At 57.9% G+C, this 25,515-nt stretch overlaps 2 protein-coding genes and 1 long non-coding RNA gene across 7 annotated transcripts in view; 2 read left to right on the top strand and 1 right to left on the bottom strand.

Annotated features, from left to right (window-relative positions):
* ATP2B3 (ATPase plasma membrane Ca2+ transporting 3) overlaps window positions 1-6,010 on the top strand; it is a 62,124-nt gene extending 56,114 nt beyond the window's left edge. For 3 of the 4 annotated variants that reach the window (XM_053891524.1, XM_053891523.1, XM_053891522.1), the window contains one exon: window positions 3,426-6,010. In XM_053891524.1, the coding sequence (XP_053747499.1) occupies window positions 3,426-3,746 (321 nt within the window). In that variant the 3' untranslated portion in view covers window positions 3,747-6,010. The remainder of the gene's footprint in view (window positions 1-3,425) is intronic. The other variant, XM_053891525.1, reaches the window with a different exon arrangement.
* Window positions 6,011-10,118: 4,108 nt separating this feature from the next.
* Window positions 10,119-21,791, bottom strand: CCNQ (cyclin Q). Of its 2 annotated transcripts, none has more exons than XM_019437748.2 (5): window positions 21,517-21,791; window positions 18,310-18,493; window positions 16,581-16,713; window positions 14,043-14,270; window positions 10,119-10,667 (listed from the first exon to the last, which is right to left on the bottom strand). In XM_019437748.2, the coding sequence occupies exons 1-5, from the start codon at window positions 21,632-21,634 to the stop codon at window positions 10,578-10,580; spliced, it is 753 nt and encodes a 250-aa protein (XP_019293293.1). In that variant the 5' UTR covers window positions 21,635-21,791; the 3' UTR covers window positions 10,119-10,577. The 2 variants fall into 2 exon arrangements, with proteins under 2 accessions (XP_019293293.1, XP_019293294.1); XM_019437749.2 differs by having other exon boundaries at window positions 10,119-10,607; window positions 21,517-21,789.
* LOC109259868 (uncharacterized) lies at window positions 21,093-23,651 on the top strand. The gene is made up of 3 exons (XR_008418250.1): window positions 21,093-21,228; window positions 22,510-22,788; window positions 22,949-23,651. It is a non-coding gene; the product is annotated as an uncharacterized LOC109259868 (long non-coding RNA).
* The last annotated feature ends 1,864 nt before the right edge of the window (window positions 23,652-25,515 follow it).

Genomic DNA, 25,515 nt, shown 5'->3' with positions numbered 1-25,515 from the left:
GCCATCCCAGGGGAGGTGGAGCAGTGCATGCTGGGAAGGGGTGCACGCTGGCCGCAGCCATAGGCGGAGGTGGTTCAAAGGGGAGATACGGTGTCACTGCAGCGTGTGGGCTGTCGGTGGCACTGACAGCCTTGAGGGTGGCAAGGTCCCCTTGGGAGTGGTAGAGATGGAGAGGCGACCTGATGGTCCCAGGTCGGGAGAGTAGCCTGAGGCGGCCTGAGGGGAAGGGCACCGTTTCCGCTCAGCCGCTCAGCCGTGGTCGCTCTTGGTGGGCGGTCCTGAATTCGGCTGTGGGGATGTGGTCAAGCCCCCGTGGGTGAGCTTGGGTCTCTAGGGCAGGCCTCTCTTCGACACTGCTGGCTGTCACCAAACCAGTGTCCCAGGAAGTGACTGTGTTCTTCAGCGTTGGGTGGCCTGAAAACACCCCATCGTAACACCAATACCAGTGACTTGTTGACAGCCCAGGATGGGAGTGCGGGGAAGTGGGACCTGTAGGAAGGCCAGAAGAGACTCGGGCGGCCAGGAGCCCCAAGAGCCCCAACCGTGAGTTTGCGCCAGCGGCCCTGGCACCCCCTGTTGGTGATTGAGTGACTGCTCGAGTCCGCACTCTGTTGATAGGCGGCAAACAAGGCTAGGGACAAGACAGTCATTAAAGTGAGTCTGGTTATACCTGGGAGGAGCTCCCTGAAGGAACATTCCAGAGCTGCAGAAGCTGAAGAGGGAAGGGCTGGCTGCCCTTTTTGGGCAGAGACGATGGAGTTCAGCCAGGTGCAGGGAGACCTGGGATGGGTCTCAGCAGGGCTCTGGCCTGATCACTTGACCCAGATCCAAATGAGGGGAGGAGCTCAGCTAGAGGAAAGGGTGTAGCCCAGGTCATCAGATCATTGCAGGAAAACTTACCACAAAGGCCCCCAGGGTCAAGGGCAGTGGGATCCAGCTTACCCTCCTTTCTCCACCACTGCCAGGTAGCCACAGTAATCGTCCCGGTAGCTCTCCCATAGTTCTGGCACCAGGAAAGGCCCAAATAATGAGTCCACATCTGCCGTGACTCCAAAAACTGAATTCTATTTCTTCTTATTAAAAATGTCAAATGATGCTCACCTCAATTTCTGTGTTAGCCCTTTCTCAGGAGCCAGTCTGGGGGAACTAAGGAACTGAGTGCAAGTAGTTGGCCATCTGTAATCCAAAAGATGTGACTTCACCAAATTCAAAGAAAATCCTAACCTGACTTAAGATCTGGAGTTAGAAAATTCCAATTTTACGGAGCTCTTTGGCTGATTATTTTTGCACTCAAATGACTGAGATTCAACTGGTTTAAATTGATTTAAATTGTGCTTGGCCAAGCAGTGACAGTCCTGGGTTCCAGACGCTGGAGGGTTGAAGGAGACTCATTGTCAGCGCTGTGATTCATGGTCTAAACTAGGGGGCAGCAAACTTCTCCTATAAAGGACCTTAGAGTAATTATTTTTACTTTGCAAGCCAGGTCTCTGTCGCCACTACCCAACTCTGTCCTATGATCTTGAAGACCCCCACGAACCATGCAGAAATGAATGGGCGTGGTTGTGTGCCAGTAAAATTGTATTTATAAACCCAAGCCGAGGGCCAGGGTTAGCCCCTGGGCCCCGGTTTGCCGACACCTCGTCTAAACCAAGAAAACCAAATCCTAGAACCTTTGACCTGGAAATGACGTTACAACCGATGTTGTGTCCAGCCACTCACATAGGAAGGAGCTGGCTTCCCCATCTCAGCACAAGGCCAGCTGGCTCACGCGGGGCCCTGCAGAGGCCTTCCCTCTGCCCAACAGAGGTCGACTCTGGCTTCTAGAACCCAGAGGGAGCCCAGGGTGGGGGGCCAGGGTGGGAACAAAGAGAGGCAGCAGCTCTGTGAGGATATTTGAGCACACATCTAAGTGCAGGTGGGACTGAAGAGACGACGGGGTAATTCTGGGAGCACGAGCCTGTAGGAGGTGGCTGAGCCCGGCTGGGGCCGAGGGCCACGGTAGCCAGGGATCAGGGCATTGTGGGATGTGCTTCCCTGCGGGGAGTTATGCTGATCTGAGGTCTGCAAATGCCAGTGGAGCAGCCAGGAACAAGGGCAGGAGACGCACAGGCAGAAGTCCTTGAAGGGAAACGACCACCCAATCAGCCACAGGCCAGGAGGGTTGTAAGGAGGCTTGAGGAACCATCTTGGTGGGTCAGGGCCTCCCAGCAGGATAGGCTTGGTGGGCGCAAATTCAAAGCGGGGCCATTTTCAGTCTTGGATGCCTCCAGATGGGAGACCGGCAGGCTCTCGCGCCTGGAGCTCTGAGGAGACGCCGGGGCCACAGTCTCTGATGGTAGCCAGATGAGTCCCCGGCGAAGAGGTGGGCCTGGGCGTTTGAATAGAGGGGAGGAGGACAGGTGCCAGTCCGGGGCTCTCGGGCACCATGGGACAGAGGAAGGAGAAGTGGAGGAGACAGGGCCAGAGCAGTCAGGGAGGTAGGAGGGTCACGCGGTGGCAATGTCAGGGAAACCAGGAGGGCTTTCCAGGAAGCAGGGCAGTCAGCTGTGTTGAGTGGCCCCGAGATGGAGACACAAAAGTAGCCAGTGCGCTTAGCAGCAGGAAGACTGATGGCCACGTGGGTCTGGGCACGGTTCGTGCTGGTTACAGTTACGAGAGCTGGTGGGAGAGAGGAAGAGATCTATAGAGAAGCTGGGGAGGGTGACCCATTTGAGGAAGGCTGGCAATGTGACCATAGGCTGGGGACTTTCTCTTACCAGAAAGTTCTTGAGACTTTCTGGTAAGAGAAAGTGGGGAGTCCACTCTCTACCATTCTCCCTTTTTCGAATCATCTTTTTGTTCTGCCAAGTTGGAATTCAGATTTGGCAGAGGGCCCGGGGGCCACCTAAGCCAGTCCTGCCCGCTCCTGGAGCTGGGAAAGGGGGGGGTAACAGCTAAGAGTCCCAGGCATTTACCACTCGTCAGTTCCAAAATATGTGCACAGGTCAGCCTAGAGAAAGCTACTGCCCTTTGTCCCGCATATGGATCAGTTGATGAGACATAGCCCCAAACCTGAACACCCTTACTGCAACCACACAGAGCTGCCCGTTGTTCCATTCCAATGGATGGCCATTTGTCAGCGGTGACCTTGTGCTATTGGTGTGGGTGGAATTTGCCAGCATTAGCCAGCCATTGACTATCTCCTTCCTTCCTTCCTTCCTTCCTTCCTTCCTTCCTTCCTTCCCTCCTTCCTTCCTTCCCTCCTTCCTTCCTTCCCTCCTTCCTTCCTCTCCTCCTTCCTTCCCTCCCTCCTTCTTTCCCTCCTTCCTTCCCTCTTTCCTTCCTTCCCTCCTTCCTTCCTCCCCTCCTCCTTTCCTTCCATCCTTTCTCCCTCCCTGTCTTCCTGCTCCCCCCTCGCGCCCCTGTCCTTGCACCTTCCACTCCAGATCCGGGTGGTGAAAGCGTTCCGTAGCTCGCTCTATGAAGGCCTGGAGAAACCGGAATCCAAGACCTCCATTCATAACTTCATGGCGACGCCCGAGTTTCTGATCAATGACTACACCCACAACATCCCACTCATCGATGACACGGACGTGGACGAGAACGAGGAGCGCCTGCGGGCCCCCCCGCCCCCATCCCCCAACCAGAACAACAACGCCATAGACAGCGGCATCTACCTGACCACGCACGGCACCAAGTCAGCTACCTCGTCAGTGTTTTCTTCCAGACCTGGGAGCCCGCTCCACAGCGTGGAGACGTCCCTCTAGGGGACCTGCTCTCAGCACGCGCACACCACACGCACGCGCGCTCGGGCGGGATGGCGCAGGCCTGCAAGGAGGATGGTGCCCCGACGGCGCTTGCGGGAAGCCGATCCATCCAAGGCTTCCTACCTGGGACTGAAGACGAGGAGGGAGAAACTAGAGAGTGACAAGAGCTGTGTTTCCCTTTTTTCTATCGAAGCATTTTTTTTTTAACGGACACTACAACTCTGCCAGACGGGTCGCTGTCCGGGCTGTGTGGTGGGGCAGGGGCCCGTTCGCTGGGAGCTCGGCGGCACCCTAGGGAGAGCCCTGCAGGGCCTGGAAGGATGCCCAGCCCGGACCGCCCACCGCCGGGAGCCGCCTGCGGGTGTACCAGCGCCACCAAGCGCCCGTTCCCCGGGACACATGTGCAGTCCGTATGTGTGTGCGTGTGCATAGATATGAGCGTGCGTATAGACATATACGTACCTATATGACCAGATGCATATTTAAAGAATAAGGAGCTATTTATCAGCATGAATTTCCATTCCTCTTATCGGGTGTTTTCATTTTGAAATCTTATTATTTATTGTGGCAGGTTTTTTTTTCAGGGAACTAGACTGCAAGAATATCTTTTTGGTGGCTTGCCCCCCCCCTCGCTGCCCCCCACTTTCCGCCCAGCCTCCGTTCCCCATCCCAGCCCTTCCTCCCCGCACAGTTCCCGAGGATGTTGCACTTTGAGACCCCTGCCTATAGAGGAAAACAAAACAAAACAAAACCCTTGCAATGGAATTTTTTATTTAAAAGGAAAATACCAAAGTATTGATGAGAAAGATCCCCTCCAGGGGCTGGAAAGGGGACTTTTGCTTTCGGTTTCGACTGGTTTCAACTCCAAGTCCTGGATTCTGGCTGGTGGGCTTTCCTTGTCCGCACCCCTACGTCAACAGCATGAAGCACCACCCCCTGCCTCGCTGACGCCCTGGGAGAACCCAGAATTCCTGGAGCAGCCCCAGGAGAGCCAGGGCCAGAGGTGGGGGGTGGGGCGAGCAGCAAGAGTGAGGCAAAAAGCGGCAGAGGAAGAGGTACCATCACAACCCAAGAGGAGCTGATATGACCGCAACCGAGAAGTTGTACCGAGGTGTCTGTCGAGTGGCTGGAGCAAGTTCTCGGTCATCGCCCGCCAAAGCACTCTTCCGACCCGGATCTTCTCCTTCAAGGACAACTGTGACCCACAAAGGCAGCCACCTACAGTGACGTGGGGGAAGCAGATGTGGCAGCGAAGCCCCTGGGAGCAACGGCACCTCGTCGCTGTCGCTGCGATCACACCTGGCGCTCTCTCTCACGGGCGGGGAAGGCTGAGGAGGCCAGCCTCGCCATGCCGGCTGAGCACCCCGTCTGCACGTGGGAGAGCTGGGCCTGGGCTCCCCAGACGGTTCCCTCGGGAGCCTCTCCTTGCAGTGTGGGCACGCCTCGTGCCAAGCCTCGGTTTCCCCGTGAACGCGCACTGACCAGAACAAGCAGAGGTCCCTTTACCTTCTGAGTTCACGTGTCTCGTGTTTTGCAGAGAGGCAGTTCGGGTGCATGTGCCTACCACTTGGGCCTGGGGCTGAGCCGCTGAGGGCCAGCCGCGAGCGGAGGGAGGCGGGAAGGAATGGGAGCCGCCGGTGTGGGTGGCCGGCAAGGCTGGCTCGCAGCACGCGCCCTGTCCTAGGCCCACGGGCAGGGGACTCGTCTCACCTCCACCCGCATCCGTGAGCACCGAGGTCGCCATTCCCACCGCTAACAGGAATGCCGCGTCACCCCCGAGCGGGAGTAGTCAAATCTCGGGCAAAGGAATTTCGGTTAGAAAAGAAAATCCCACTGAAAATGCCAGCTACAGATAACTTAAAGCCATCCCTTTATTCCAAAGGGCACATTGAGAATGTTACCCATTTGTAAATTGTTCCCTAATGTCCTTGTTTAACCGACAACAAAAAAAGGGCAACTCAATCTGTTGAGGGTCTGTGTGTTCTGAAACTAGAAATAAAATTGGAAATCTTTTCATTCTCTGTTATAGACACATCAGTAGAACTAATGGTCACTATAGATTCCAAAAAACCCTCACTGCTGCTGTACAAAGTTGCCTACGGTACGTGTCGATTGTTTAGTCCCCAGGTTGCCTTTCCCCCGGGTGTGGGGTTCAGAAAAGGGGCGCCGTGACCTCGGAGTGTTGCTCTGCTTTCTGTACGGTCTTCAGGCCGAGGCACCTGTCTCATCAGGAAGCCCGTCTCTATAAAGCGTATTATACGGAATGGCTTGGTCAACTGTGTTCAGTTATTAAATACGTTTTCCATTTTTATCTGCCTGTTATAAAGATGAGCGAAAATTATCTTAATGAGGAAGACCAGATGCATCATAACTTAAAGTCTGTAGTTGAATTTCCTAAAGAATAGTCCGAAATTTCCATGTATTAAAAAAAAAAAAAAAAAATGAAAGCCTCCTACAGTCCCAGTCTGGGTAACGTGTGTAATTTGTTAGTTTTTCGGGAATTGTCATCCGGAATGAAAAGGAGGCGTCTGCATCCACTTCGCCAGGCCGAGATGAGCCCCAGGGGAGGCAGAGCACCCCCCCCCCTGCCACCAGGTGTGCGGCCACCTCCCCAATCCCTCAGGGAGGCAGCAAGGGCTCGCCTGCCCCATGTGGTCAGAGGCGCTCCCAGTGGAGGTCTGCGTGGTGACCCTCTGACTGTCTTGACCTAAAGGGGCCTGGCCTGGACGTCCAGGCCGGCGTCCTCAAAGGAAGGCGAGGGCTGGGAACAGCAACCCAAACAGGAGAGCCTGGGACACACGCGTAAGGTCTTATGTCTCTAGAACATCTTCACGTCCCCAAACTGAATTCTGTTCCCGTTAGACACTAACTCCCCACCCCGCTCCCCCAGCCCCTGCTACCCACCATCTTTTCTGTCTCTGTGAATGTGAGTTCACATCTGCGTGAGTCTTGGAGTTACTCGAAGCAACTCGCAGAACTGGAATCCTACAATTTCTGTGTGCGACGGGCTCATTTCGCGCAGCACAGGGTCCCCAGGGTTCGTGCATGTTGTAGCCTGGGTCAGAATTTCCTTCCTTTCTGAAGCCGGGTAACATTCCATCGAACTCGTAGACCGTAGTTTCTTTATCCACTCGTCCGTCAGTGGACACTCGAGTTGCTTTTACCTTTCGCCTGCTGTGAATCGTGCTGCTGTGAACCCAGGCGTGCAAATAACCCTGGGAGTCCCCGCTTTCGGTCCTCTTGGGGCTGCACCCAAAAGTGGGATTGTTGGGTCATATGGTAACGCCATGTGTCATTTTTTGAGGACCCCTCCCCCACCAGCAGTGCACATGGGTTCCAATCACAGACTTCCTCTTTAATCCAAAGCCATGGAAAGAAAACCCATTATTTTACTCCTTCCCTTGCTCTGTGGGTCATTCCCCCATCTGTTCCTTTGCTCACTATGTGTCTTTGAACACCTGTTGGGAGGACGTCTGTGCCCCGTGACCCACCCCTCCGCTCTGCCAGCAGAGCCACGAAGGCAGCTCGGGTCTAAAACTTGCCACGTCTCCTCTCCCTGTGCTTCTATTCCTCCACTCCACACATCACCCTTTTAAGCTTGGCAATGCCGGCGGGTGCGTTTTCCAGGGAAGCTGCCAACAAAGGACAAAAATGACTTCTAAGTTCCCTCCCAACCACCAGAGCCCACACTTCTAAAAAAGGCAAAGAGACAAACACCAGAAAACAGCAGAAAAACAAATAGCGGAGAGCCCTTGCTTCACTGACGTGGGAGTCCATCTGGAACCACAAGGCGAAGTGAGTCTAGCTTGGGCCGAGTGCCTTATCATGAGAGCTGGCACCTCATGGACAGATGTTGCGCTGCCCCAAAACCGTTCGTTGCTGTCCGTGGAGACTCTTGCCCAGTCCTGCTATCAAATATGGCCCAGGTTCCCGTGGAAAAGAATCGGTAGCCAGCCATCCCTCCACAAAGCCGCCCCCGTTTCCCCACCCAGCCAGAGGTCAGAGAGCAAGGTGTCGGCAGGGCGGCGCTCCCTCCGAAGGTTCTAGGGGGAGCCTCCGTCCTCGTCTCTTCCAGCCTCTGGTGTTGCTGGCAGTGCGTGGCCTTCCTTGGCCAGTAGGCACAGCACTGCGGTCTCTGTTGTCACATGGCCTGCTCCCTGCTCGTGTCTGTCACCGTGTCTGCTCTCAGCTTCTTATAAGGATACCAGTCCCGTGGGATTCAGGCCCACCCTACTCCCGCAGGATCTCATCTGACACTGACGAAGACCCTATTTCCAAATAAGGACCGGTCCTCACATTCCAGGGGTTAGGACGTAAACACATCTTCTGGGGGACACCATTCACGCAACCACAGCTGGAAAAGAGACAGGCCGAGTCCCTCACAGGACCTGGATTGCCCCCCTCCTCCCACTGGTTTGACAGGCCAAGCAAGGCTCAGCCGTTTATCACGTGACAGTAATTAAGACATGCTGGGGGGGGGGCGCTTGGGGGGCTCAGCCGATTTAAGCGTCTCACTCTTGATGTCAGCTCAGGTCTTGATCTCGGGGTCCTGAGTTCAAGTCCTCCACTGGACTTAAAATAAAAGACATGCTCTGGACTAAAAAGCTCCTGGAAGTTTTAGGTTCTGGAAAATCTCTCAACCCCTTATTGTGACCAATCCCTTTCCTTCATCAGGAAAACACAGACGCCCCCTGAGTGATGAGCACGGACAGCACAGGCCCCGAGGCCAGCACACAAGCCAGCAAGTGCCTGGGCAGCGTGATAGGCACACACGAGGGTCCGGGAATTTTCAAGTAGTAAGCAGCAATCGCTGATCACTTGGGCCAACCTGCTCAATTTACAAGGTGGGAAACTGAGTCCCACAGACGGGAACTTGCTGGCTATGCAGGCATCGTAAAAGGAAGCCTAGAGCTACAAACCGTCCAGAGAGCCCGCCATTAGCCACAGCAGACCAGAGCTGACGGAGCCACGCTCTCCCCGTTCGGCACAGCGGCTCCCAGCCAGGGCTGGGGATGTTCACCAAATCCCTACAGACCTTTATCCAACTATCCTCCCTTCTTTCTGGTAAGTCCTGGGGCCGAGGGTGGGGAGGAAACAGAGTGGAACAGGTGCAGATGGAGAGAGCTCTCTTAGATGTACCGTCCCCTCCACCTGGCCCTCCCATCCAGAGCAGGGGGTTCTGGTCTCTGAGAAACTGACCTCACATCGATTGTGGGGGAGCCAGCTGCCTCGCCGGAGGCTAAACCCTGAGGTCCAAAGATTTCCAAAGCCATCGAAGCTTCTCTAAGTGCCGGTGATCTTGTCAGGGGAGAGAAGACAGAGAACCCGCCAGTGAAACACCCATCACCTAGTTCCATTCCAATCAACAGTAAGTGCTGGCCAAGGGCAGTGCCCGGTCAATGCAGGACAGGCAAGACTGGGATACGGTGGGGAGGGGGGTCCTGGGCCCAGCCTGTTGGGGGAAGGACTTGAGAGAGACAAGGTGCTTTTTAAATAGCAGAAGACAGAAAGGACCAGTGAGAGAGCCAAAGCTGCCCACAGAGGCCTGCCTCTGGCCCCTCGTCACCCACCCCCCTCCCCGTGCTCAGAGTGCCAGCCCCATGCCCTGAGCCTGGGCACCAATCTTGTCCTCGGAGAGCTCCCAGGTGAGCTGGGTGGACACACACAGAAAGGACCCGGTGGAAACGTGGACATTTTCTCCGATCCCTCATCCTGAAGACAAATAACACAGCTGCTTAGTAAACTCACGCAAGCCTCGCTGCCTGACTTGTCACCAGTGTGTGAGCCCTCCCTGTCTCCTCCACCAGAGACAAGCACTCTGGCCGACCCCAGGCATTGCAGCGGGTTCCCACACCTGTGGGCGCCGGAGGGCGTGGCAGCCAGTCCCCAGAGCCCATGCTCCGCTGGCCCTCACACCATCATGTGTTGAAGGACGGCCCCACCGATGTGTGTCGAGCCCAACGCGCATCCCCATGGAGAACAACCTAGGCTGCTCTGTTTCTCTGGGCGGCCCAAAGCAGTTCTTCTGGAAAAAGGGCCTTCTGGGTGGGTCAGGAGGGAGCCATGGCTCTGAGATTCTCTAGACTCTCCCAAAGTAAGCCTCGCTCGCTGAGCGGGACTGCCAGGCTCTGCGAATGTTCCAGTGGAGGAGCGAGGACACGTGGACTCCCTCAGGGCACGCCACCGTGACGTGAGCACACGCTGGGCCATCACGCCGTCAGAAAGCGATGGATACCCCTGCCCCCAAGAACACCGCAGGTGCACGAGGGGCAGTTCCGCCCAGAGAGAGCATTTTAGGGGAAACTGAGGCTGGGTGGCACCCATCAAAAGCCCAGAGCAGCACAGGCCATAGGGCAATGACAGGACATCACATTTGACTTGTATCATCTTTTATTATACAAAATAGAATTCCATCTATGTCACACATTCATCCTTTCTATAAATCTGGCTTTTAAAAAATCCCCAAGGGTGCAGTCTTATGTGTTCTCTGGTTTTCCTTCCAATGATGTCACAGCTCAACTGCGTTTGGTGCCCTCTCAAAGGACAAAATCAGACAGGGACGCCTTGCGGGCCCTTCCCCTGGCCCGCCCCGGCCTGCCCGCAGGACGTATGGCTCCCGTCACCGTCTGGACCACAGCTGCTAGGGACAGTCAAAGCATGAGAATCAAAGTGGCAGCATATGTCATCGCCTTCACCAGCCTGTCTCCAGAAGCACAGAACCAGTCCTCGCAGCTGGTCCTCTGGGGACCAGCTGTCACGGCGATGTGGTGGCGCTGTCCCCAGGCGGCCGAGCATCCCGGGCTTCTCTTTGGGCAGGCCTGGACCAGGGCCTTAGGGGATCTCTGTGTCCATGGTATAAATCTGAATGAGATCAGACACAATGTTATCAATGATTGGCTTGGTAAGGTCGTCACTAAACACCTAGAAAGGAGAAGGAAAACAGGTTCTGATTAGACTCCCTCTGCATCAGACAAGGCACCCTCCAGTAAGCGCAGAATCACACTGCATAGGGGAGATAGCCCGGGGACTTGGCTATCACAAATAATGGTGGCTCTCTGCAAAGCCAGTTTACTTTCAGCCTGCCAAGGCTGATCACAAAGCAGAGAACATTCCAGATGGAAGAGGCCTTGGTGATCACCCAGTCCAGATGGGACAGGGAGTTGGTGACCGAGCTGGGCCAGGAGTCCATTTCCAGGGGTTAGCAGGCTAGATCACCCAAAGCCCCCTCCACCGTGGGCTGGGCCTGGAGAGCACCTGGGCCAGACGTCCTCCTGACTGTGCGCGAGAGCTCATCAAAGCGTAAAGTGAATCCCCAGGGACCCAAACCACGAGGAGTGTGCAGCTCGGGGCTAACCCTGCCTGTTCCCAAGGAAGTTCTGGCCCTTGCCCAGCCCCTGGGAAAGGACTTCTAGGCCCCTGGCACGTCCTGCCTGATGAGAGGGTCTCGGATTCCCTGAGGGCCCTGCCAGGCCGTCTGCGCCGACAGCGTGATTCCTGGTGGGGCCCCGGCTTCACGTCTTGGGGGCAGAGACTGAGGATCTGAGGTCAGCCACGCGGGAGCCCCGGGCCCACAGGACCGACCCCCACTGAAGTCCCCGGACGCCGGCGCTCAGGGAAGCTTCACCCGGCGGCGGCATCCTGCGCGCGTCGTCACGCGTCACCGCGGGACGGACCGCACTGCCCCACGACCCCCCTGGCCAGGGACCCGGAAGCCCACCCCCGGTCTGTCCCGGACCCCGCCCTACGCCCCTTGGTCCTTGCTGACTCCCCCCTGTATCCTCTCACTGTAAGCAGCCATTGTAACGGCCATAACCACGAGTAGGACGGCTCTGCTGAGTTCCGTGGCCCTCCTAGTGCAGCACCGAGCCCTAGGGTGCTCTCGGGGACCCGTGATGACATGGAAAGTAAAAGGCAAAACAAGGAGATCTTGGTTTGATGCTGTGGCCCACCTTGGGCCCAGGGCTTGCTGCTTGGGGAACCAAAGTGCCAGGAGGGTTAAGATTTTGGGCCAAGCCAGGGCAAAAACTAGACCCGAGTCCACACCCTCTACGGCCCCCAAAGAAAGCTAGGACCCTCCACAAGCCACTACTGCAGGTAGGAAACAGTGACCTGAAAATCCCCTAAGCCCTGGCTCACGGAGATTGGCCATCTCACCCCAGACTCTGGGTAGAAAATCAATGCTTCAGAAACGTGTGTGTTCCTGGAGACCCCAAGCAGAGCAACACCGTTAAAAAGTAGTCCAGGGCCAGAAGCTGGAAGCAGCCCAAGCGTCCATCCACGGAGGAACGCGCAGACACAATGTGCTCGGTCCACAGCATGGAACAGAATTCAGCCTTAGCAAGGACAGAAATCCTGCACCTGCTACAACATGCTACGGCTTGAGAGGCACTGCCCCGTCCGCCCAGCGGCCCGACATGGCTTGGCACAAAGGCCCGCCTCGCCACTGTCACACGCCAGTGCGGGCAGGCTGCTGGGGGAGAAGCACATCAGGCTCGACCGAGTGTCGCGACCCGCCCCCAGGAGACAAGTGACCACAGACAGGCGGTTACTGCAAGGAGGAAAAGCGTTTCCCAGCTCAGACTTCAGTGTCCCGGGGCCGGGCAGGCGGGGGCGTCATCCGGAGCCGCTTATCATTAGGCAACTGGTCCTTGCAGGTCACGAGCCCCAAGGGCAGCTTCGGCTGCTCCTGGCGCGTGTGGCCCAGAGCCAGCCAGAACAGGTAAAGAGCTGAGTGAACGGGGATGCGCCACCCCATCCTGCCCGGCACCTTTCGCTGGTGAGGGCCATGCACGGCAGCCAGAGGCAGCAAGGTGGCGCCCAGTGAAGTTCAGGAGCAAGCGAAAAGAAAGGAGAGAAGAAAGGAAGACACAAACAGAGGCGAGCGAGACGATGGGAAGCAAGCGATGGCACCACAGGTCTAAGCAGCCCAGAGACGGGCTGCCGTGCCCACCAAACGTCCTGTGTGAGCGGGGCCACGAAGTGGCAGCCCCTTGTGCTACCACCCGATTCCAACAGAGCAGGGACACCACGGCCACATGATCTGGAAGCCCCCGAGAAGCCCCAGCATGGAGCAAGATGCCTCCTCAACCCCATGCTGCCAGAGGAGGCGTGTCTCACCTGAGAGCGGGACGACACATGCGTGTGCTCAAGGGTGCACAAGCACCTACTATGTGTCAGTGTGCTCAAGGGTGCACGAGCACCTGCTATGTGCCAGCTCTAGGCCCTGGTCATAGGGCGGCTGATAGAGCAGACAACATCCTTGACCTCCAGGCACTGACAGTGCGATTGGGTGGGGGGTGGGCGGTTCCACAGGCAATAAAGGACATAGAACAAAAAGCAGGAAAAGCCGGGTGTCCGGGGAGGGCAAGCAGGCTGGGGGAGGAGCATCAGGAAAGGAGAGACATCATCGGAGCCAAGAGCGGCAGGAAGGGAGGGGCAGCCAGGAGCACACGCGGGAAGGCACCCAGGTGGCACCCTCTGTTCATGAAACAGATGACACATTTTAGATTTCTGGCCACTGGGGGTTTTGCAGGGGACGAAACCTTCAGTCACCGAAAATACTGCTTGCAGAGGACCTCCTACAGGGCAAGGCCACACAATGAGGGGTTATGACAAAGGAGCAGCAAGCTTCAAGTATGGGAAAGGACAAACTGCAAATGATCTCCAAATTCCAAAGTCGATAGGGCTGCAGAAGTCCTTGAGGGCAGCAGCCCTTCCCACAGACTCGCCCTCTACAAACAGCACTGTGCATTCGGCAGGTCTGGGGGAGGCCAACGAATCTTCCAAGCACCAGGCTCCTTATCCACCCTCTAGCCACCCACCCAGCCCTCCACCCGTCTGTCATCTATCTACCTGTCTGTCATCAGTCCATCCTTTCAGAGGACCCCCTATAACTTCTCCTGATGCGAATCCATGCATATTAAGCCCTGATCTATGGTAAGCTCCCACTCGGTCCAATAAAAGTGCTCGGTTGAGCAAAGTGCCTCTCAAGTGGCGGCCATCCCCACCCCGGGACACTTGGTGATGTCCGGAGACACTTCTGGTCGCCATGATCGAGGCAGGGGATACTCCCGGCACCTACAGAGCGTGATCTAGCCCCCAACGTCCACAGGGCCAAGGTGGAGAGCCTCTCCTGCCTTAGACTACTGTGACGGGCGACGTTCGAGCTTCAATGTCCCGCAGTGGCACGTATCTCCCTTCACGGATAATCACTACAAGCAGACACAGGCACCCAGGTACCGGGACTCCTGAAAGTCCTCAGGCGAAGGAAAGCAGAACACTCAGCAGTCACCTCACCTGCCACCACGGCTTCTCGGCCTCGGCCTCGGCGGGCACCTCGACCCCGTAGGCCTGCAGGGCCAGGTGGAGCACTGCCACGGCTATGTGCTGAGCCCGGAACCGGAGGCACAGCCCCCCATGGTAGCTGTCCCGCAGCAGGGCCCAGGCAGTGACGGAAATGGGGGTCCGCTGCCAGCTGTAACGATTCAGCCAGTTCTTGAGGGAAATCAGGTAGTGGAGCAGGTACTGCAAAGACACACCAGTCAGCCGGTTGGCCTTCAGGGCTCCAGTCCCTAGCCACCTGCCTCCCCACTGCGAGGCGCTGTGGCCCCTGCGTCCACCCGCCACTCTCTGCTCAAGCCCTCCAACGGCTCCCTGTGTCACTTAGGAAAAAGCCCCGCTGGGGGCGCCTGGATGGCTCAGTCAGCTGAGCATGTGACTTTTGATCTCAGCTCAGGTCTTGACCTCAGGGTTGTGAGTTCGAGCCCCATGTGGGGCTCCACACTGGGCGTGAAGCCCACTTCAAAAAAAAAAAAAAAGAATGAAAAAAGCCCCAGTATCTTCCACTGGCCCCCAAGCCCTGCCAGCCCTGCCCTGCCCCACCCCCTACCATGTGGGAACAGGCCAAGCACGGTTCCCTCATGGCCTGGTCATTTACTGCTCCCTCTGCCTGAAATCATCTCTCCCCACTGAGCCGGTCCCCGTGTGCCCACCCACCGTCAACTGGCGGCCCCGCCCCCGGAACCCGCCTGGGCCACTCTCGATGGCCACCCGTGCCACAGTCCATCTCCATCACGGGCCCCCGCTCTCGTCATCGTCAGAGGTCGTTCGGCACATGCCCCTGCCCAACTCCACACCGGCGCCAGAAATAGCGCCCTTGTCTTCCGGTCCAAACATCGTGCCAGCCTGTGCGCCCAGCCTGAGGCCGGGGACTGCCCAGAGACAGGACGCCTGCTTTCAGGGGGACTAAAACTGGTGACTGTGTGTCCCGGTAGTGCTGCCCTTGGCTGTAAACTCTTATCGACCTGTCGGCTCAGCTGCCTGTCAGCTCTCGCTCTGGGAAGACAGCCGCTTTGCTTGAACCGCCCGGTCCACAGGCGTGGACACACGGGCGTGGGACTCTTGCACGCCATGGGGCAGGGGGCTCAACTGCTGCCCTACACCCCGTCCCAACCCGACGGAAGGGGAAGGCCGCTAGGCTCAGGGTAACGCTGAGCCCTGCTCCCCTGCCCGATTACCCCCTTGGCCGCTGCCGCTCGTCCTCAGACTTGGTGCCATGAGTGCCCCCCCTAGAGCCAGAGCGGCTGCTGCCTTTCCCGTGCATCATGCCACCAACTGAAAGCACGACTGTTTCAAAATCTCCACCAGGGGCTTCTGGGATAGGAAAGGCGGTTTGGAAGGGGGGGGGGGCGGGGGGGGGGCAGAGATTACAAGAACCCCCGGGGTGATGGGGTGCTTTTGTATTTTAACTGCGCTGGCAAACAGATGAAGGCAGTAACGTGACGAAATGGTGTAGCACCGTGCAGTACAAGTAAGAAGCAACAACCCCGGGAACCCCTAGCTTTTGCAACGACTACAGGGTCCCACAGTGTCTCTGTCCCAAGTAGGATTCTCTGTTACTTCCTCCGACTGCTTGTAAATCTACAATTACTTCAATACAAATTTCAGTTGGGTTTTTTATTTATTTTTTTGACGTGCATCTATTTTTGAGAGAGAGAGACGGAGCGTGAGTGGGGGAGAGACAGAGACAGGGAGAGACGGAATCGGAAGCAGGCTCCAGGCTCTGTGCTGACAACACAGAGCCCGACGTGGGACTCGAACTCATGAACCGCAAGATCATGACCTGAGCCAAATTCAGAAGCTTAACTGACTGAGCCACCCAGGCGCCCCAATAAAAATTTCAATCAGAAAAGAGGCAAGATCCTGGTCACGACACCCCCGTCCCAACCCCCCACTGCCCCACATGTGTCCCTGCAGGCCACCTTTCCAAGCTGCCCACATGGGGGCCTGGACCCCAAAGTATCACCACATCCAAGTACTCAAAGGGTGTCACACGGTCCTGCTGGGCCTTGCCGATTCCTAGCCGTTAAAAGTGTGCCACTCAACTCTGTGACTCAGCTCGTCTTGTGGGTTTGTAAGCACAGCTGAGCAGGATGTGAGCTCTGCAGCTGAGCAGCACCTCTCGGGGACAGGGCCTCGGGGAGATCACGAAAGCAGCCCCGTTTCCCCGTGGCCCACTGAGCATACCATCTATGTGGGTCACGGGGTCTGCCAGGGCTTTGGAGAATCACACGGATCTCGGCTTGTGGCCTTGGCCACGCAGGCAGAAAGGCAGACGCCGACATCGGAACTGCCTGAGAGAACCCTGAAAGCAGAACAAGCGAGGCCACCAAGCCAGTCACCGTGTGCGGCCGGGGGCCCCCAGTTCCCAGAGGTGGCTCTGCTCTGCCTCGCACACCCGACATGTTCTTGAGGGTTCAGTGGGTGCCGTCTCAGGACAAAAGAGAAAAATGAGCTCGTGCCTCCGGAGACAGTTGCCAATTCCCCAGCATGTACCTTGTGCGGGTGCTGGAAGGAGACTTGGAAACGCAGGACTCTCAGCATGAGGAGTTCACACTGCACTATACTGTCCCGCAGGGCCCAGAAGCGGGAGTCCAGCTCCAAGGGTTCACTGCCCGGGTGAAAGTACCTGCACGGAGAGACAGCAACGCTTATGGCAGCCAGGGAAGTTTCCGTGAGGAGCCCCTCGAGTCAGGTGACGTCCAGATACACACTGCAGCGTTCTTCGGCCCAGCCTACTTATGTTTTGCTTTCGTTTTTGTTTTCTTGAGTAAGAGATAGAGAGCGCGCGAGTGGGAGAGGGGCAGAGAGAGAGGGAGACGCAGAATCCGAAGCGGGCTCCAGGCTTCGAGCTGTCGGCACACAGCCCGCTGCGGGGCTCCAAGCCACGATCCGTGAGATCGTGACCTGAGCGCAAGCCGGACGCTTAACCGACTGAGCCACGCAGGCGCCCCTCCTACTTATGTTTTTATAAGTCATCCTTCATTTATACGTCTAGGATACGGCATCAGAACAGTAACCAGCAGACAAAAAGCAGCCCGCTTCTGGCTTTAGCCCTGACGGGCTGTACCAATCCCTTGGCAAGAGGTCAAGTGTAAAGATGACCTCTCTGCACCTGCTCCGGAGAGACCGGAAGCTCTTACTCTGGGCCCAAGGAAGGCGTGTAAACACATCATGGGGCTGCTGCGTGCAGAAGACTCCACGTATTTCAGCTGTTTGTTTCCCGGACCCTACTGTCCTTATTGGCACCATATACATCCACGACAGTCCCAGCTACGCAGGATCACCAACATGTACGGATTCCCACTCAAGGGACCAAAATTCTCTGCCGACGATTCAGCCTCCCTAGCTCTTCACTCACGGTCCAACCTCCCCACAGAACACCCCCCGCCCCCACCGGGTGCCATGTCTAATTAGCGATCCACACAATGTCCCCTCTGCCGGTCCTCCCTGCTGGGGACCTGGCAATTACAGGTGGACTCTGGCGGCCCTCCCTTGGTTCCCTCGCCTGTTCTGCTCTTCGTCTTGAACGGTACGCTGTGAGCCTGTCGTGCTTGGGGGGTAAGGAGTGCTTTTTCTGCTCCCTGTTTATTAAAAGAGAAGCAGCAGAAAACAGTTTTCTTTTCTAATCACGAGTTTCTAGAAAGGTTATGCCATGCTGCTATCAGTAACTCTCCATAAATTGCTTCCTCCCGGGCCCCCTGGGTCTCCGTGCGGCCCGGCTGGCTGGACCCCCACGTCCTTCTGCGATAGGAACAGGGCTCCTTGCACCCCGAGGTGCCGCCCACAGAGCACTGCGCCCACACGGGGACAAGAGATGCTTGCCAGCAACTCTGACTCCGTTTCTCACACCATCTCAATAAAGTAATTGCCTGACTCAGTCCGCACAACACAACTGGTTTGATCCATCCTGTCCAAAAGCCCAGGTGAATCCTCTTTGATACATCTCTCCAAGATCCCCGTGCTCTAGGCATGTCCCCCAGCCCATGACGCCGGGGCCTCTGCCGTACCCAAGTCCTCCGCACTCCTTTGGCCTGTGACGCCTCCCTTCGTCTGGCCTCGCTTTCTCTCCCACTGACCCCCATGGCTTTCTGACGGGCTCATTCCTGCCTCTGCTGCTAGTGCTTCTTGCCCCAGTTCGAGACCACCCCCCGCTCCTGGCCGGGGCTTCCTTCTGAGCTCGACAGCTGGCATCTCTCAAATGCCTGCGCCCGGGAGCCATTACCTGTTGGACACGTTGATGATGTCACGAGTGCGCAGGTGCTGTTCCTCCACTTTGCCGGCCAAGTAAAGGGCAGACATGGCGACCAAGTAGGGGTCATAGGCGTCCAGGTTGATCTCGCAGAAGAACTTATGGTAAATGGTGCAAGCAGTGGCAACGGCAATGGACTGCATCCCTAGCTTGACACCTACCGAGGGAAAGCAGGCAGGAGAGGAGTTGGATCCAGCGCCCGCCCTCGGCCAAAGTGAGCGGGGAGGCATGGGTCGGCCCGGAGGCTGTATGCCCCTCGCTCAGACAAGCCCCAGACCCGAGGGGTTCTGAGCCAGGCTTCTCAGATTCTAATGGGCTAACAAGCCCCCAGGGGGTGGGGGGGAGTGCTCAAATGCAGATCCCACACTTCCACCAAGCCCCCCCCACCACCACCGAGACACCGGAGCTACGGAACTGAAGACCATATAAGGACAAGCAAGGCTTCAGACTAGTCCTCACTTAGCACTTGGGGCTATCAGCTTCCGCACAACATCGCCAGCATCGTGGCCGGGACCACACCCGGCCGTGTGTCCCCTGCTACCTTAGCAAGCATTTAACTAGAGGTCACCCCCACCCCCACGGCGCACCCAACAAAACTCCTGCCGAGATGACAGCAGGTGAAAAAGGCCTCTACCACAAAGTCCCAGTGTTGCCAACTAAAGATTTTACTCAGCCCTGGTTTCCTTGTCTGAAAGTGAAAAAAGGTGAAAAGCCAGCAGGGTCGTTGCCAAAGGCAACTGCAGGCAGAGCAGGGAAAATAGCAACACCTGTGACCTCAGACAGCCCCCCCCCCTCCTGGGGAAGGACAGTGACACCCTGAAAAGGGAACGGAACTCCAAAACCGGAACACGTGCTGGTTTGATTTGGGGGTTAAAGCCCAGCTCCCACCCCGCCTCTGGACGGCTCCTAAGGTAACCACTGCACTGGGTCCCAGAACCAATGATATAAATTCGCCACGAGCAGGGTTAAGAAGAGAAGGTTAGGGGCGCCTGGGTGGCTCAGTCGGTTGCGCGTCCGACTTTGGCTCAGGTCACGATCTCGCGGTTTGTGAGTTTGAGCCCCGTGTCGGGCTCTGTGCTGACAGCTCAGAGCCTGCAGCCTGCTTCGGATTCTGATTCTGGGTCTCCGGCTCTCTCTGCCCCTCCCCCATTTGTGCTCTGTCTCTATCAAAAATAAATAAAATGTAAAAAAAAAAAAAAATTTTAAGAAGAGAAGGTTAAATGACTCCCAATAGACTGAAAGAAGGTGGCAATCACGTGCAATATCGGCCAAGGCGTAGGAGTTTCCTGGGGCTACTGCAACCAATGACCACAAAGTCAGTGGCTTCAAACATTGTTTCTCTCTCACTGGGTGTGGTGAGAAGTCTGAAATGAGTCTTAGACGGCTAAATTCCAGGTGTCAGCAGGGTGGGTTCCTTCTAGAGCCTGCAGGAGACAATGTTTCCTTGCCATTTCCAGCTTCTAGATGTGTCTGCAATCTTCTATGCTCCCATCGTTACATGGACTTCTCGGCCTGTCACTTTGGCCTCTCTCGTTAAGGATATGACAGGTGTGGGGCGCCTGGGTGGCTCAGTCGGTTAAGCGGCCGACTTCGGCTCAGGTCATGATCTCGCGGTCCGTGAGTTCGAGCCTGGCGTTGGGCTCTGTGCTGACCGCTCAGAGCCTGGAGCCTGTTTCAGATTCTGTGTCTCCCTCTCTCTCTGACCCTCCCCCGTTCATGCTCTGTCTGTCTCAAAAATAAATAAACGTTTAAAAAAATTAAAAAAAAAAAAAAGAATGTGACAGGTGTGATTATCTCGGGCCTAGTGAATAATCTAGGATAGTTGCCCCATATCAAGATGCTTAATCCCACCTCCAAATGTCCTTTGCTACCTGAGGTAACAGTCACAGGTCCTGTGAATTAGGATGGGGACATCTTTGCAGGACTAGTATTTAGCGTCACACAGAGGGCTAGGGCATGTGCAACACATTGTATAAAGAAGTCCTTTAAGAGTGGTACCTCGAAGAGCTCTTAGCAGTTCAAGATTTGAATTTCAGTTACATAGACAGTTTCTGCAGGGGACCCCTCACTCCTAGAGGTGTCAGATAAGGTGGTATCACTGCACATGACCCTCCAAGTCTTGTTCTAATTTTTAAATTTTTAAAAATGTTTTCAACGTTTATTTATTATTAAGAGACAGAGCGTGAACAGGGGAGGGGCAGAGAAAGAGGGAGACACCGAATCCAAAGCAGGCTCCAGGCTCCGAGCTGTCGGCACAGAGCCCGACGCGGGGCTCGAACTTTGGAAGTGTGAGATCATGGCCTGAGCTGAAGTCGGATGCTTAACCGACCAAGTCACCCAGGCGCCCCCCTCCTCGTCTTGTTTTCTGTGGCAAATGCTCAAAGCACCGCCCGCTTCCCTGGTGTCCAGGGGCCGTCCAAGCACACGCACGGCAGCATCTGAGCGGTCGCTGCCATCCTCCTTCGGACGTTGTGCCACTCTTCCTCGAAATGAAATGTACAGATCACTGGGCTTAACTGTCCTGCATCATTTCCCCTGGCTCTGCTGACCTTGACTTGACGGCCGACTCCCCCAAACCCCTTTTCCGGCACAGTGCACACGAAGTAACAAAGATCGGAAATAAAGTGTGTGCCAGCCGAGCAAGATACTGTTGCCAGAGACGGAAACAATGTTTCCACAGGAACCTCCTTCGCTTCACTGTGTCGCCTTTAGGAGTAGCCGCGCCCGACACCCGTGTGGACACCCTGGTGGGGCTCAACACGCCAGCCGCACCCTGGGTCCGCGGTGTGACGCGACCTCGGCGACAAGGGTCGTCAGGAGCGTCACCAAGGGCCGCGCCAAAAGCCTCCACGCGACCCAGCGCGCGGGCAGGCAGGCGTGCCCGAAGGCACGGTAGGCCACCCGGCCGCGGGCACCCCGACTCGGCCACCTCCTAGCTGGGGCCGGCCCCTTTCCACGTCCTCTCCTTGGGCCCCCGCGCCCGGGCGAGACACGGCCGTGACCGTGGCCGCCTCGCGGCTCAAAGCCTAGCACGCGGGGCGCGGACGCACCGGGGCCTGTGCCCCCGAGCCGGGCCTGTCCCCCCGGGCCAGGCCGGCCGCGCCAGCCCCGCGTCGTGCGCGTCCCCTCTGCGCGCGGCGGCCTCCCGGGGCGCCAAGCCCGCCTCCCCGCCGCGGTTACCTGCCTCCATGATGAACCGCGTCACTCGGAAGTGCACCCTGGCCTCGGGCGCCGGCCGCCCCTCGGCACCCCGCGCCTTGTCCCCTGCTCCGCCACTGTCGGGACCAAAGGCCTCCATGAGGCCCCGCCCCGCGGCCCCAGACCCCCCCGCCGTAAGGAGAAGGGGCCCGCGCGCGCGGCGGCCGGGTCCGGGGGGTCCTCGCGACCCGCGCGGCCGCCCCGTCCCGTCCCGTCCCGGCCACCCCGCCCCGGCCCGCCCCGGCCCGCCCCGGCCCGTCCCCCGGCAGCAACCCCCCTCCCCCGGGGAGGGGGTGGAAATGACCGCCAGGCCGCGCGCAGGCGCGAGCGCAGGCGCACAGGCCGGGCCGGCCGGGAGGCTGGCTGGCGCCCGCCCTCTCCCCGAACACCACGTGCCTCGCCCTAGAGCGCTGACGCCCCGCCCCTGGGAGCCCAGTATCCCGCCCCCGAGAGCCTCAAGTCCCGCCCCCGGGAGCCGCACGCCTAGTGCCCGTGCAGCCCGGGACCCGCTGGGCCGCTTCGCGAGGTCACGGGCACCCCCAGACATCTTAGCCGCAAGCCCCCTAGGTCCCTCTAAGGTGTCCTTCCAGCCTGCTGGCCCAGCGGGGTTTAGGACTGGGAGAGCTGGCGGCGTCTGCCAACCCCGGGGCCAGGGGCGCTTACGGGTGCTTTCGCTGGGACGCCGGCGGCTCCCAGCAGAAGAAAGCGTGTGAGTCAGTGTCAGCGTGCGTAAACGCTGAATCCCGCGTTACCAAAGTCCCCAGACAGGCAGATGAGCCCCGAAGGGAATGTGCCAAGAATGACTGCATCACGGGGTTTTGTCTCTGGGGTCTTCCTCTGCGTCCCTGAGAGGTCTGGCTTCCGCTCACCTTCCCAGCCTGGCACACGTTAGGAGTTCACCAAATGAACGAACGTTGTGAACCACCCAACTCACAATGCCATGTCACACTTCCTTTGTGTGCCTTCCACAAGCAGGAAATCATGCATCGGGCCTCAGATATACAGCACCAAAGGGACTCCGCAGCCAACGACTCAGACCATCTGGGTGGTTCTGATACAGCCCGATGGTTGCCATGATTTGAGAGAGTTGAGAACCTTGAGAGGAAAAAGCCACTGCTCCCAAGCTCTTCCGCCAGGGTGACCGGACTCCGCCGACGAGCCTCATGCGCCCGGGACAGCCTCGTCTCCTTCCGCAGCTGGCCCGAGTCTTCTCTCCACACCAGCTGGGGTTGTTTCCTGTGGCTGCCGTCACAGGTGACCCCAAAGTGAGGGACTTAAATCTTTCCTCTTCCAGCTGCTGGTGGCCCCAGGTGTTCCTTGGCTCGTGGCCACATCCCTTCGGTCTCTGCCTCTGTTCTCACCTGGCCTTCTCCTCTGTGTGTCTGTGTCTCCCGTTTCTCTATTTCCAAATAAGGTCATGTGCACAGGTTCCAGGGGTCACGACACGGGCACGTCTTTTAGGGGGCTACTCTTCCGTCCACAATACCAACCACCAGCCAGAGGGAGCTTCCCGAAACGTAAGCCAGAACGGACTCTGCCCTGCCTACCACCTCCCAGGGCCCCTTCAGCTAACCGCTCTCGGCTCCCACCGCTTTGCCATCCATGCCAACAGCCTGGCGCAGCTCCCCGGAGGTGGTAGTCTGCCACCTGAGGGTCTTCAAAATGTTCGGCCAAGGGGAGGGACTCGCGCCGCCTACCCTGTCCCCAGCTATCGCTGTCTGCGGCAAGGCGCGGGCCCCCTGGGCGGAGTACCTGTGTGCGCTGTGCGTTTGTGTGCGGGTGCCCGTGCGCGTGCGGGTGGAGGGACTCAGGGCCCCAAGCCCCCTGTGCAGCTAACCCCCGTCATGCCTGGAGCACCGTCTCACTGCTGACTGTCCCCTACCCGCCGAAACCCAGACCACGCAGAATGGCAGCCGAAAGCGGCATACCATGCACACCCCCCCCACACTCACCCACAAACGTGCACACGCATCAGGCACGCCCCCCTCCCGCGCGTACACGGAGGGCTGCACCGTGCATACACGTTACACACCCAAATCCTATCTCTCTGTCCTCTGGCCCCCGGCCGGAGGCCTGCCGGTGACCTCCTCATCCCCCGTGTTTGTCAGTTAAACAGCACGGCTTGAACTCCTCCTTCCCGCCCCCCCCACCCTCCGCCCCGGGCCTTTTGTGGTGTGAAGTCTCAGCTCAGCAAGTAATAGGTGCCTGTGAATGTGAGTCAAGGGAATGACTCAATGAACACATTAATTTTTAAAACCCTGGGTCACAGGGCACCCTCCTGGCAGGCAGCCTGGACACAGTGGTTGACAAATGAATAATTCACTAGCCACCGGTTGGAGCCAGCAAACCTCCAGGCTGCTTGGCTCTCCAACCACCAAGCCACACCCACGGTGCCGGCCCTCCCTTCCCGGTCACCTGTCACCACTCCCCGTGGCTTCCCCCCTCTCACCACCCGCCCATCCCCTGACCTTGCCCCGGGATTATCTCCAGACCCTGTACAGAGAAGGATTCTGTGACATTTGCCAACACTTCCTCCAATTGCCTTGGCAATGGCGCCGTCTCCTAATGAGGGAGGGAGGGCTCGGGCTGAGGCTCAAAGGGTGGAGCAGAGAAGGGAGAGACGCACTGGGGGCGCAGGGGAGAGGCCGTGCCCAGGCCAGGCCACCGGAAGGCTGGGTGGTCTTCATCAAACACAGGGGATGATTTCCAAAGTGCTGACCCTGCCCACCTCCTCCCCAGTGGCCTTCACCCTGGGAGCGGTCGGTTGGAGAGCAGCGTCATCCAAGTCCAGTCCCATCACCTGTCCTTGGAACCTGAGACCGTCGCTCCGCTGTCACCCCTTCTTGCCCACCTCGCCCCCTCTCCTCCAACACCTCCCGGGCCTCCGATCGCTCGCCGTCAGCGAGCCCAACCGCCTTCCTCTGGGTCCGCCTCCGGGTTTCCGCTGCCCTCTTCCCTACTGCCCTTCTCAACTCCGCAACTCGGAAGCCGTGGGTGTCCCCGGACGCCACAGGCTCCTGCCTGCCCTGCCCGTGGCCCCCTGCACCCGGCCCCTGCTGCGTGACACTGTCCCCCACCCACACCATCTGTCTCTTGGTCCGTTTGGGCTACTACAGCCAAATACCACAGACTCGGTGGCTCATCTCTTTCTCAAATTTCCGGAGGCGGGAAGTCCAAGACCGGTGCGCCGGGACAATTGGCTTCTGGTGAGGACCCTGTTCCGGGTTGCAGAAAGCCAAGTTCTCACCGTGTTCTCACGTGGTGGGAGGGGCAAACCACCGTCTGGGGTTTCTTTTATAAGAGTACTGATTCCACTCATGAGGCTCTGCCCTCGGGAGCTACTCAGCGGCCCCCCTCCGAATACCATCACCTCGGCCATTTGGTTTCACCATGCGGGTTTGGGAGGAGGGACACATTCAGACCCTAGGCCCACCGAGGTCATGTGCCACTTCCAAGCTGTCTCCTCCCAGCGACACCTGTGGCAGGTGACCTCCCTGTAATGCAGGGTCTGGCTCCTTACTTTAAAGTGTGACGGCCGACAGCTTCGAAGCCTCATCCTCCCTGTCCCTTGTGCCCCACACGGGGGCAAGCTGATGTCAAAGCCTCCGGGCTCCCTTCCTCGGCATCAGAGGGGCGTTCGCACCACCCACAGGAACCCCCGCCCCTGCTCTAGCTCCAAACACGACAGAGACACCCCCCCACCCCCTGCCCAGTCTCCTTTCCATGCCCTCTCAAGTCGTCTTCTGACCACCTTGGGGACCTGCCGTGCGATCCCAGGAAGCCTCAGTGTGTGAGTAAGGAACCTTTTCAGAACCTCTTGGGGGGTGTTGTGCCATCAGTCTCCATGCCCAAGGCAAATTTGGGGTGGGAGGTCAATCCCATTTCTAAAGGGGGACCACAACACACTCCTTCCTGCCCCAAACACTCTCCTCTTGTGGACTCATCGCCCCCACTCTCCTGGCTCCCTGCCTCCCTCCCCCA

Source organism: Panthera pardus, unplaced genomic scaffold (assembly GCF_024362965.1).
Source record: "Panthera pardus isolate Hobbes unplaced genomic scaffold, ASM2436296v1 HiC_scaffold_27, whole genome shotgun sequence".
NCBI classification, from domain to species: domain Eukaryota; kingdom Metazoa; phylum Chordata; class Mammalia; order Carnivora; family Felidae; genus Panthera; species Panthera pardus.
Note: the sequence above shows the minus strand (reverse complement) of the source record. Positions and strands in the feature narration are given on the sequence as shown.